Consider the following 13679-nt stretch of genomic DNA (forward strand, 5'->3'; position numbering starts at 1 on the left):
AGCTATCTGATTAGACATGATATCGGGAGTCAAGGGTTATGGGGAACAGGCAGGGAAGTAGAGTTGTGGCCAATCAGATCAGCCATGATCTTATTGAATGGTGGAGCAGGCTCGAGGGGCCAAATGGCCGACTCCTGCTCCTATTTCTTATGTTCTATGTTATGTTCTGATAACATTGGAATTCTCTACATTCATCAAAAATATACAGTAACTCACAGCAGGATTTTAAAGTTTGTTGTCACTGTATTGCCATAACCAGCAGTGGAAGAATGTGAATTAATGCATTTTGTTCAGCTATGAGAAGTTTTCTGAGCCATTCCAGGTTATGGAGATAGTCATTTACCCTTTGAAAAGTAACATGGGTGAATAGTTGTTTGCGTGAGAAAGACTAAAGAGTAAGTTTTAGCCCCATGTTGTGACTTACCCATATTGCAGTGCTAGAGTTATTTCCTGTATTTATTTATTCTAATGCACTATAATTTGGCATTTCTTCAAACTTTCAATAACTGAGTAGAAACAGTAAAGTATTAAAGAGCAATAATCAAAGATGAGTGAGGCTGCAGATACTTGCTGCCAATCAGAGGACCCTGACCTTGGGTCCGCTCCATGGGCTTTGTGTTTTTAAAACATCTTACTTTAAAAGTATTTACACGTCCAGTACTTGGATTCATCAGCCCTCCTTTCCATTATCTTCATCATTATGGTGGCGAGAATAGGGGTCATTTTAACTTTTGACGATAGTACACAACGGGAGATATTTGATCGGTCACCCGTTATACATCTCCCAATTTTCCTTTCTAGTGATGTCGGGTGGATGATTTGATAGTCTGTTTTACACCATCACCAAAAATTAATATTCTGCCGAAATGATTCCACGCCATCAGTGGGCATTATCGAAGGGTACTCTCCTTCTCCATGGTGAAGCCCTGTTAATATGAAGACTTGAAAAGAGTAAACCATGGACTAATTAAAGCATTATCTTTATCAAGCATAACAACATATGATATAGGAGCAGGAGTTGGCCATCTGGCCCCTCGAGCCTGCTCCACCATTCAATAAGATCATGGCTGATCTGATCTTGGCCTCAACTCCACTTCACTGCCTGCTCTCCATAACCCTTGACTCCTTTATCGTTCAAGAATCTGTCTATCTCCGCCTTGAATATATTCAATGACCCAGTCTCGACAGCTTTCTGGGATAGAGAATTCGGCCCTTTGAGAGAAGAAATTCCTCCTCATCTCTATCTTAACTGGATGATCCTTTATTCTGAAACTATGCCCCCTAGTTCTAGATTCCCCACGAGGGGAAACATCCTCCCAGCATCTACCTGTCAAGCCCTCTCTGTATCATATGTTTCAATAAGATCACCTCTCATTCTTCTAAACTCCAATAAGTACAGGCCCAACCTGCTCAACCTTAAGACAACACCTTCATCTCAGGAATCAACCTCGTGAACCTTCTTTGAACTGCCTCCAATGCAAGTATATCCCTCCTTAAATAAGGAGACCAAAACTGTTCGCAGTATTCTAGATGTGGTCTCACCAATGCCCTGTACAGTTTTAGCAGGGCTTCCCTACTTTTATACTCCATCCTCCTTGCAATAAAGGCTACTTACTGTACCTGCATGCTAACTTTTTGTATTTAATGTACGAGGACACCCAGACCGCTCTACAGTGCAACATTCTGTAGTCTCTCTCTATTTAAATAATGGGCCTGAAATTCCGCTCGGAGACTTCCTTCTGACCCGATAATTTTTAACAAAAATACCTGTTGGTCCCGGAGTTGCCTGTGATTGCGGTGGGGGGGGGGGCCTTCTCTTCCCGCACTTAGGAGCGTGTTCCCGTCCTCCAGGTTCTCACAGAGAAGGTGGAGTCACGTATGACTGGACAACCAATCACGGTACAGTATTCTCATTGACAGCAATGAGAACTCCATATCTCCGAGTTCTTCTTGCTATCAATGAGAAAAAAAACCCAAAACAGATTAAACATAACATAAAAAATGAAAAAACTTCTCCCTCACGTAATTATAATTAATTGAAATTAAAGTTAATTAAATGTTTTAGAAAAAGTATATATTTTTGGGAGGGTTTTTTAAAGTGTTTTAATAGGGTTTAAAATAAACTTACCTTAGTTTATTTTATAATGTGCATTTAAATTTTATTTTTATATGTTTTAAAACTCTTACGCTGGTAAAAGTAGGCTATGCGTCGGCTTTTACCAGGCGCAAGAGTTTGAAGGGCATTCGCTGGGCAAGAGATGGGCAAATAGCCCAATCCCTCCCGCGCAAATGTCCTGGCTGCAGGGATGTAGAAGATCTGTCAAGTCAAAACTTGACAGATGGAAAAAGCCGGTTTTGGCACATGTGTATTGCACATCGAAAACCAGCTTTTGTGGGGCCTCGCAGGGACTGTACGCATTGCGAGGCCGGAATTTTAGCCCCAATATTTTGGTTTTCTGTTCTTGCTACCAAACTGGATAACCTCACATTTTGAGAATGTTTAGCTTGCAAGTCAGATTTGTGTTTTAAAAAGCTTAATGGAATAATGAAAGAATGTCCAATTGAATGATGAAAAAAATGTCCATATTCATGCCAGTTTAAGACAGTGTAGTGACTTATCGATAGGCCGAGAACTTGTAGATATTGCTGCTTTATCTTCTCAAGTTTTACCTCATTCCTATCAGCAGAAAAGGCAAAGATGAGAAAGGCCATTTAATCCATCAAAGCTCATCCCTTTTGTACCCCAAATCTTCCATTATAGCAGCCAGCTGCATTTTGAATGTCCATAATGTTTTGTCTCCATTAGCAGCATATTGATCGCACTTTGTGTGAAGAAGTTCTTTGTAATACAGCATCTGCTTTAATTTAGATTTCAATAATTGAATTTATATCCTCTGGTTCTATTCGCCTGGCTAACTTTAAAGTAATATTAATATCTAATTGAACATGTTGTATCTGACACATATCTAATATATCTGTGGAGAGTGGGGAAAGTGTCTGAGCTGTCCATCGCGGATGGGGAATGTGTCTGTAGAGTGGGAAAGTGTCTGATGTGTCTAGGGAGAAATAAAGTGTCCTTAGGGAGTGGGTATGTGTCCATAGGGAGTGGGAAAGTGCCTGATGTGTCTGAAGGCAACGGGAAAGTGTCTGATGTATCTGCAGGGAGTAGGAAAGTGTCTGAAGGGAGCGGGAAAGCTCCTGTAGCGAGTGAGAAAGTATCCGACCTGTCCACGCAGTGTGGGAAAATGACAAATGCGAAAATTACGCATGAAGAAAACTGATTCTAATTTCAATTTATGAGAAAGCAACGACACTCACAGAAACACAGTGCACTTCACTATCTCAAATAATTCTCGCACATAAAAATAGGAACCGACCACATACTTGAAAAAATGTTTGAAAGTGCTTTTGAGCAGTCATGTTGATTCACCACCCACCCCAACCCTTGAAATTCAACTCAAAATGCACCCAAACCTTCCCATCCCATCTTCCAGCATCTTCTACAATACTTTTCCACATGGACTTCCCTTCTCTTGGACTTTCATTCCCTGAGCTGAACATCAGGTCACAATGTTTTCTATATCACTGTGCATTTGCAACTTGATGCCACTCACTGCTGCTTTTCACCCCTATTCATTCCGCACGATTAATCACCAATCTCCTCACGCAGCCTCTTGGTTTCAAACAATCTTTTGATGGGGGGGGGGGGGGGCGGGGGGGGGAGAATAGAATTGTCTGAGCCAGATGTGTTTCCCATTCTGCCAGTTATTGGCAATCTGACTGTAAAAACAATAACTGCTCTCGTCAAGGGGTGCTATGTCTCGGTCATCCTTCCTCCTCGGTGGAACACTTTTTTACTGTTGATATTTTCCTCTGGTTTAGTGTCTCAGACCATTCAGTAGACAATCCTTCACTTAGGTCATATCACATGACCTCAAATGGTCTTTTTTGACTCTGGAACACAGTATAATAAACACAGCATTGGACTGTGTATTATGCTGTAAACTACCAAACAGATTTACTAAACAGTAAGTGAACAAAAGCAATGACAGACTGCAGATTTCTGAAACTTCCAAATTCTTTGAATATTAACCTAATGCGTGATGATTTGTTGCATAGAGTCTCACTCTGACCTATGTTTTTCTATGCAGCAGAGCAGGTCTCCAGTCGTCTTGGTTAAACCTTGCCACTGGACCAAGACCTCGCTCTGTCAAGCCCGTGTGGTGGCTGGTGTGCAATGGCCACCACACGTTAAAAAAATCCACGAACAGGCATCTTCCACCCTTCAACATGTAGTTTGGGACCTAGAATGTCAGGTCCCTCATTGAAACACCTGTGAACTCATCCCTTTTTGGTGTGGAAGCAGGTCATCCTCGATACGAGGGACTGCCTAATACTAATATGTCTCTGTCACTCTCACTGTTAATCTTATCACTGTTACTCTTAGGACCAAGATGAGGAGAAACTTCTTCACTCAGAGAATTGTGAACCTGTGGAATTCTCTACCACAGAAAGTTGTTGAGGCCAGTTTGTTATATATAATCAAAAGGGAGTTAGATGTGGCCCTTATGGCTAAAGGGATCAGGGGGTATGGAGAGAAGGCAGGAGTGGGGTACTGAAGTTGCATGATCAGCCATGATCATATTGAATGGTGGTGCAGGCTCGAAGGGCCGAATGGCCTATTCCTGCACCTATTTTTTATGTTTCGCTGTTTCTAAACTCAAAAAGAGCTGCCAATGAAACATATATACAAATAAAACCTGCAAGGTGCTTGTATTTGAAGTGAATGGCTTCAGCCCTCCTTCGGGCATCTGGGCAGATACAACGTCTATATTTTGAGGCTACTTTATTGAGACTACCTGAGTAATTTTCTACCATGAACCTGATTTTTAACCCCAAAATGCACTGATGATAGAATAAAGAAGCCAATATTATCATGTACAAAAATGCTTTGACCAGAAACTATAGACCAGTTAGCCTAACATCTGTGGTTGGGAAAATGTTGAGTCCATTATTAAAGAAGTAGTAGCAGGACATTTGGAAAAGCATAATTCGGTCAGGCAGAGTCAGCATAGATTTATGAAGGGGAAGTCATGTTTGACAAATTTTCTGGAATTCGGATGTAATGAACAGGGTGGATAAAGGGGAACCAGTGGATGTGGTGTATTTGTTCTTCCAGAAGGCATTTGAAAAGGTGCCACATAAAAGGTTACTGCACAAGATAAAAGTTCACGGGGTTGGGGGTAATATATTAGCATGGATAGAGGATTGGCTAACGAACAGAAAACAGAGAGTCGGGATAAATGGTTCATTCTTGGATTGGCAATCAGTAACTATTGGGGTGCCACAGGGATCAGTGCTGGGACCCCAACTATTTACAATCTATATTAACGACTTGGAAGAAGGGACTGAGTGTAACGTAGCCAAGTTTGCTGGTGATACAAAAATGGGAGGAAAAGCAATGAGTGAGGAGGACACAAAAAAATCTGCAAAACAACATAGACAGGCTAAGTGAATGGGCAAAAATTTGACAGATGGAATATAATGTTGGAAAGTGTGAGGTCATGCACTTTGGCAGAAAAAAATCAAAGAGCAAGTTATTATGTAAGTAGAGAAAGATTGCAAAGTGCCCCAGTACAGCAGGACCCGGGGGTTATTTGTGCATGAAACACAAAAGGCTAGTATGCAGATACAGCAAGTGTCAGGAAGGCCAATGGTATCTTGGCCTTTATTGCAAAGGGGATGGAGTATAAAAGCAGGCCAGTCTTGCTGCAGTTATACAGGGTATTGGTGAGGCCACACCTGGAATACTGCGTACAGTTTTGGTTTCCATATTTACGAAAAGATATACTTGCTTTGGAGGCAGTTCAGAGAAGGTTCACTAGGTTGATTCCAGAGATGAGGGGGTTGACCTATGAGGAAAGGTTGAGTAGGTTGGGCCTCTACTCATTGGAATTCAGAAGATTGAGAGGTAATCTTAATTGAAACATATAAGATTATGAGGGGGCTTGACAAGGTGGATGCAGAGAGGATGTTTCCACTGATGGGGGAGACTAGAACTAGAGGGCATGATCTTAGAATAAGGGGCAGCCCATTTAAAACTGAGATGAGGAAAAATTTATTTTCTCTGAGGGTTGTAAATCTGTGGAATTCGTTGCCTCAGAGAGCTGTGGAAGCTGGGACATTGAATAAATTTAAGACAGAGATAGACAGTTTCTTAACCGAGAAGGGAATAAGGGGAGCAGGCGGGGCAGTGGACCTGAGTCCATGATCGGATCAGCCAAGATCGTATAAAATGGTGGAGCAGGCTCGAGGAGCCGTATGGTCTACTCCTGCTCCTATGTCGTATGTTCTTATGTTATGTTCTTTGTGTGTCCATCGCCTCCTACCAGCTCCTTTACCTATTCTGCTCTCCTTTTGACAGGATGTTTGTTATTTGTTCCAGGACTCTGAGAAAAAAGGATTACTAGGCAAGATCCAGATGATTCAAGATATTGTTATCACAGTGCAAAATATCCTGGATAAAACAGCATCGTTTGGTGAAAGAATCAAAAAGTAAGTATTGCAATTGGTTTTGAGCTAAATTAAGATGTCTTTTACTGATCGTGTAGTCTGACTATACCCCATAAGAACATAAGAAATAGGAGCAGGAGTCGGCCATTTAGCCCCTCGAGCCTGCTCCACCATTCAATAAGATCATGGCTGATCTGATCCTGGCCTTAACTCCACTTCCCTGCTCACTCTCCAGAACCCTTGACTCCCTTATCGCTTAAAAATCTGTCTATCTCTGCCTTAAATATATTCATTGACCCAGCCTCCACAGCTCTCTGGGGTAGAGAATTCCAAAGATTCACAACCCTCTGAGAGAAGAAATTCCTCCTCATTTCTAGATTCCCCCACGAGGGGAAATATCCTCTCTGCACCTACCCTGTCAAGCCTCCTCAGAAACTTGTACGTTTCAATAAGATCACCTCTCATTCTTCTAAACTCCAATGTGTATCGGCCCAACCTGCTCAACCTCATTTGATATTTGACAATATTACAATAGTTAGATATTTGTCAACTAGTAATTACTTATAGTCAGTGAAATATTGAGTTAGTTATATCATGATCAAGTTATATTTCCTTCTTCAGAAATAAGTTCACCTTTTTCTGTTCATGACTTTCACCCATCTATCAAACTGATGATTGCATAAAGAATACAGAAGCCAATATCATCATGTACAAAAATGCTTTGCGTGTCCATCATCTGCCAGGTCCTTTACCTGTTCTGCTCTCCTTTTGACAGGATGTTTGTTATCTGGGTTTCCTCTTGTCAGATTCAACACTCACAAGAATTGATAATCTCAGTAGAGCCACTGAAGTTCATAGCACACAAGGAGGCCATTTGGCCCATCATGTATGTGCTGACTCCTTGCTAGCGTAATCCAAAATGAATTCCTCTGACCTGATCTGTCCCCATGGCTTTTGTATCTACATTTTCTTCAAATTGCTATCTACATTTCCCTTAAAAAAATGCAATGGCTTCTGCCTGAATTACTCACTGTGGCAAAGCATTCTATGGTCTAACAAGCCTGCATGAAGACATTTAGAAACATAGAAACATAGAAAATAGGTGCAGGAGTAGGCCAGTCGGCCCTTTGAGCCTGCACCACCATTCAATAAGATCATGGCTGATCATCACCTCAGTACCCCTTTCCTGCTTTCTCTCCATACCCCTTGATCCCTTTAGCCGTAAGGGCCATATCTAACTCCCCCTTGAATATATCCAATGAACTGGCATCAACAACTCTCTGCGGCAGGGAATTCCACAGGTTAACAACTCTCTGATTGAATAAGTTTCTCCTCATCTCAGTCATAAATGGCCTATCCCTTATCCTAAGTCTGTGTCCCCTGGTTCTGGACTTCCCCAACACCGGGAACATTCTTCCCAAATCTAACCTGTCCAGTCCCGTCAGAATTTTATACGTTTCTATGAGATCCCCTCTCATAGAACCCCAGTGTATAAAGGCCCAGTTGATCCAGTCTCTCCTCATATGTCAGTCCAACCATCCCTGGAATCAGTCTGGTGAACCTTCGCTGCACTCCCTCAATAGCAAGAAAGTCCTTCCTCAGATTAGGAGACCAAAACTGAACACAATATTCCAGGTGAGGCCTCACCAAGGCCCTGTACCACTGCAGTAAGACCTCCCTGCTCATATACTCAAATCCCCTAGCTATGAAGGCCAACATGCCATTTGCCTTCTTCACCGCCTGCTGTATCTGCATGCCAACTTTCAATGACTGATGAACCATGACACCCAGGTCTCGTTGCACCTCCCCTTTTCCTAATCTGCCACCATTCAGATAATATTCTGCCTTCATGTTTTTGCCACCAAAGTGGATAACCTCACATTTATCCACATTATACTGCATCTGCCATTCATTTGCCCACACACCGAACCTGTCCAAGTCACCCTGCAGCCTCTTAGCATCCTCTTCACAGCACACACCGCCACCCAGTTTAGTGTCATCTGCAAACTTGGAGATATTACACTCAATTCATTCATCCAAATCATTCATGTATATTATAAAGAGCTGGAGTCCCAGCACTGAGCCCTGCGGCACTCCACTAGTCACTGCCTCCTATTCCGAAAAGGACCCGTTTATCCCGACTCTCTGCTTCCTGTCTGCCAACCAATTCTCTATCCACACCAGAACATTACCCCCAATACCATGTGCTTTGATTTTGCACAACAATCTGTTATGTGGGACCTTGTCAAAGGCCTTTTGAAAGTCCAAATACACCACATCCACTGGTTCTCCCTTGTCCACTCTACTAGTTACATCCTCAAAAAATTCCAGAAGATTTGTCAAGCATGATTTCCCTTTCATAAATCCATGCTGACTTGGACCAATCCTGTCACTGCTTTCCAAATGCGCTGCTATTTCATCCTTAATCATTGATTCCAAAATTTTCCCCATGACTGATGTCAGGCTAACCGGTCTATAATTACCCATTTTCTCTCTCCCTCCTTTTTTAAAAAGTGGTGTTCCATTAGCTACCCTCCAGTCCATAGGAATTGATCCAGAGTCGATAGACTGTTGGAAAATGATCACCAATGCATCCATTATTTCTAGAGCCACTTCCTTAAGTACTCTGGGATGCAGACAATCAGGCCCCGGGGATTTATCAGCCTTCGATCCCATCAATTTCCCCAACACAATTTCCCGCCTAATCAGGATATCCTTCAGTTCCTCCTCCTCACTAGACCCTCGGTCCCCTAGTACATCCGGAAGGTTATTTGTGTCTTCCTTCGTGAATACAGAAGCAAAGTATTTGTTTAATTGGTCTGCCATTTCTCTGATCCCCATTATAAATTCACCTGAGTCCGACTGCAAAGGACCTACGTTTGTCTTCACTAATCTCCCAACCTGTCTCTCCAATCTTTTGGTGCCGATTTGAAATTGATAACCCCTCATCACTGACTTCCTAATCAGTTGAAATCGTCTTTCTTCACTCACAGAAATTGGCCAGTTAGCACTGATGTCCATTTTCACACTTCTCAAGCAATTAACAAGTTGCTTTTATCATCAGCACTTCCAAACAGGCTGGAAATACAGTCATGCATCAAGCAAATCAAATTGCACTCCCAGCAACTGAAACCCTTCAATCTTTGATCTTCTGTCTTTGATCCTATGATCCCTTTTGGTGACCTGCATAGAAGAATGAATGAACTTGTATTTCTATTCATTTATAGAGTGTCTTTCATGTCCTTGGAATGTCCCAAAATACTTTGCCATCAATGAAGTACTTTTGGAGTGTAGTCATGGTGATAATGTAGTAACTATGGGCCCAAGTTTCCACATGATTTGCGCCTGATTTTTAGGAGCAACTGGTGGAGAACGGACTATTTTAGAAATCGCAATTCTCCACATTTTTTTTTCTGCAGTTCTAGTCAGGTAGAACAGTTCTAGTTTAGAACAGAATTTTTTCTTCAAAAGGGGGCGTGTCCGGCCACTGACGCCTGATTTGAAAGTTTCCACAGTGAAAACGTACTCCAAACTAAAGTAGAATGGAGCCAGTGAAGATTTTTGTAGAACTGAAAAAACCTGTTCTACACATTAAAAAATCAGACGCAGGTTACAAATTAGGCGTCCAGAACGAGGTGGGGGGGGGAGGGAACTCATTAAATTCTACAATAAATCCTTATTTATACTTCTACAAATATTATACAAATAAATCCAACCTGAATAAACATTTATAAGCCAAGAAAAGATTAAATAAACCATCTTCCTACCTGTGTGAAAGTGCTTCAGCCAGGGAGAATTCTGCAGCCGTTCGTGCCGCTGAGCGAGAGGGGGAGAGAGAGAGAGAGAGAGAGAGGGAGGGAGGGGAGGGGTCGGGGAACAGGAGCGGGGGGGAGCGGGTGTCGGGTCGGGGCGGGGAACGGGTCGGGGCGGGGAGCGGGTCTCGGGGCGGGGGGATGGGGGAGAGCGGGTCTCGGGTCGGGGCGGGGAACGGGTCGGGGGGGTGGGGGAGAGCGGGTCTCGGGTCTCGGTCGGGGCGGGGGGGGAGCGGGTCTCGGGTCGGGGCGGGGAACGGGTCGGGGGGGTGGGGGAGAGCGGGTCTCGGGTTTCGGTCGGGGCGGGGGGGGAGCGGGTCTCGGGTCGGGGCGGGGAACGGGTCGGGGGGGTGGGGGAGAGCGGGTCTCGGGTCTCGGTCGGGGCGGGGGGGGAGCGGGTCTCGGGTCGGGGCGGGGAACGGGTCGGGGGGGTGGGGGAGAGCGGGTCTCGGGTTTCGGTCGGGGCGGGGGGGGAGCGGGTCTCGGGTCGGGGCGGGGAACGGGTCGGGGGGGTGGGGGAGAGCGGGTCTCGGGTTTCGGTCGGGGCGGGGGGGGAGCGGGTCTCGGGTCGGGGCGGGGAACGGGTCGGGGGGGTGGGGGAGAGCGGGTCTCGGGTCTCGGTCGGGGCGGGGGGGGAGCGGGTCTCGGGTGTCGGGTCGGGGCGGGGGGGGGGGGGGGGTGGGGGGGGTAGCGAGTGTCGGGTCGGGGGCGGGGAGCAGGAGCTGGCCGTGGGAGGAGCCTCATTCACGCAGCCCCAGTGAGGCCATTGGGCCAGGGCTAGGGGCTGCGTGCTTCGGGCCCCTCCCACACAGTTCGGCGCCTGGAGCTACTGCACTTGCGTGCCGACTGTAGCGCGCATGTGCAGAGGTCCCGGCACTGTTTTCAGCGCAGGGACCTGGCTCCGCCCCCCCCCCACAGCTCGTGCTGGCTGCGCCGAGTGCCACAGGACCTGTAAGTAGGTGGAGAATACCGAGGATTTTTTTAGGCGCCGTTTTAGGCGCGAAAAACGTTTTTTTTCTTCATGGAAACTTGGGCCCTATGTGTCATGTATGTACTTTTGGGATTGCTAACCACTCGATGGCATCACTGTTGGAGACCATTGGGCTGCGCGCTACAAGTATAAAAGGCCAGCCATTTTGTATATTAGACTCTGGGCCTTAATAAAGCAGAGCCAAGGTTATACCTCTTGGAGTTAAACAGTACTCAGTCTAACAGTTATTGTACACAACATTTGGTGATGAGGTAACAAGAACCTTTGCATGCAAATATGAGCACAATTGGATTGTTGGAGCGATTCGTGGAAGGAGAAGATTGGGCAGACTTTGTGAGCCATTTGAGCCAGTTCTTCGTGGCCAACAAAATGGAGGAGGTCAGCGACACAGATCGGCACCGGGCGGTGTTCCTCACGGTTTGCGGTCCAAAAATTTATGGTCTGATAAAAGAATCTACTCCTGCCTGTGAGTCCAACAGAGAAGACATATGAAGAATTGTGTACACTGGTACAGGAACACCTTAAGCCAGACAAAGGCATCGTCATCATCTCGAGATACAGATTTTACACGCACGTCCGATCGGAGGGCCAGAGCGCGGCGGAATTCGTTGCCAACCTGAGACGTCGAGCTGGACCATGTAAGTTCGGGGCTGTGTTGGCAGACATGCTGCGGGACTTTTTTGTAATCGGCATCAACCACGAGGTGATCCTGCATAAACTACTGGCGGTGGAGACGTTGGACTTGAACAGGGCCATCACGATCGCCCAGTCATGCATGACGACAGATAGAAGTCTAAAGCAGATATCAGTGAAAAATCGAAACTCGGCAAGTACTGTAAATACGATTGATTCGGCGTTCGGCAGAGCGGCACTTGGCAGGGCCACCCGACTGCGTACGCGAAACCTGTGGCTGTCCAAAGTCCGCCAGCGGGAATGTATCCGATTTCTCCGTGTTGGCATTGTGGGGGAAATCGGATACAGTGCCGTTTTAAGCAATATAGTTGCAAAGGCTGTCTGAGAGTGGTGCATCTCCAGCGCAAGTGTCCGCAGATGAGCAAGCGTGCTGCGACACACCACGTGGAGGATGATGGTCAGACTAGCGCGGATCCAGATACGCAATCCGAGATACCAGAGGAGGAAGTGTATGGACTGTACTCGTTCCTAACTAAGAGCAAACCGATAATGATCAACGTGAAATTTAATAGGGTGCCGGTATCGATGGAACTGGACACGGGGGTGAGTCAATCGATAATGAGCCAGGGGGCAGTCGACAAGCTGTGGGATACTAAGGTTGTGAGGCCCAGGCTGAGTTCAGTCAATGCCAAGTTGCGCATGTACACCAAAGAACTCTTAACGGTGATTGGCAGTGCCACAATTAAAGTGTTGTATGATAGTGTGGCTCACGAGTTACTGCTTGGATTGTCCCAGACAATGGCCCAGCGCTGTTCAGCAGGAACTGCCTTGAAAAAATCAGATGCATTTGGAACGACATCAAAGCGTTGTCGTTGGAGGAAGATACATGTGCCCAAGTATTGAGCAAGTTCCCCTCGCTGTTCAAACCGGGTATCGGCAACTTCACGGGAGCCAAGGTGCAGATCCACGTAGATTCGGATGCAAGACCCGTCCATCATAAAGCTCGGGCAGTTCCGTATATGATGAGGGAGAAGGTCGAAATCGAACTGGACAGACCCCGGCATGAAGGGATCATGTCATCGGTTGAATTTAATGAATGGGCCAGCCTCATTGTCCCTGTGCTGAAAAGTGATGGCACAGTCAGAATCTGTGGAGACTACAAGTCTATGATCAACAGGATTTCGAAATAGGATCAGTACCCGCTACCGAAAGCTGATGACTTGTTTGCAACACTAGCCGGGGGGAAGTCGTTCACCAAACTGGACTTGATGTCAGCCTACATGACACAGGAGCTGGTCGAGATGTCGAAGAGACTTAGGTGCATTAACATGCATAAAGGACTGTTTATTTATCATAGGTGCCCTTTTGGAATTCGCTCGGCTGCAGCAATATTTGGGAGGAACATGGAGAGTTTACTGAAGTCCGTCCCCAGAACTGTCGTGTTCCAAGATGACATCCTGATCACAGGTCATGACTCCGAGGAACATCTGAACAACCTGGAAGAGGTTCTATATCGTCTGGATAAAGTGGGACTCAGACTGAAACGAAGTGCGTCTTCATGGCACCAGAGGTCGAATTCCTGGGGAGGAAAATTGCTGCTGACGGCATCAGGTCCACAGACGCGAAAACCAAGGCCATCAAGAATGCATCCAAGCTGCAGAATGTGACGGAGCTGCGTTCGTTCCTGGGTCTACTCAACTACTTCGGTAACTTCCTACCTAAATTGAGCA

At 45.6% G+C, this 13679-nt stretch overlaps 1 protein-coding gene across 4 annotated transcripts in view; it reads left to right on the forward strand.

The window, feature by feature from the left end:
• Positions 1-13679, forward strand: part of LOC139227514 (multiple C2 and transmembrane domain-containing protein 2-like) — a 496997-nt gene that overhangs the window by 437225 nt on the left and 46093 nt on the right. For all 4 annotated transcript variants that reach the window (XM_070858296.1, XM_070858298.1, XM_070858299.1 and 1 more), the window contains exon 20: positions 6446-6555. In XM_070858296.1, coding sequence (XP_070714397.1) covers positions 6446-6555 — 110 coding nt within the window. The remainder of the gene's footprint in view (positions 1-6445; positions 6556-13679) is intronic.

Source organism: Pristiophorus japonicus, chromosome 17, assembly GCF_044704955.1.
Source record: "Pristiophorus japonicus isolate sPriJap1 chromosome 17, sPriJap1.hap1, whole genome shotgun sequence".
Lineage (NCBI taxonomy): Eukaryota > Metazoa > Chordata > Chondrichthyes > Pristiophoridae > Pristiophorus > Pristiophorus japonicus.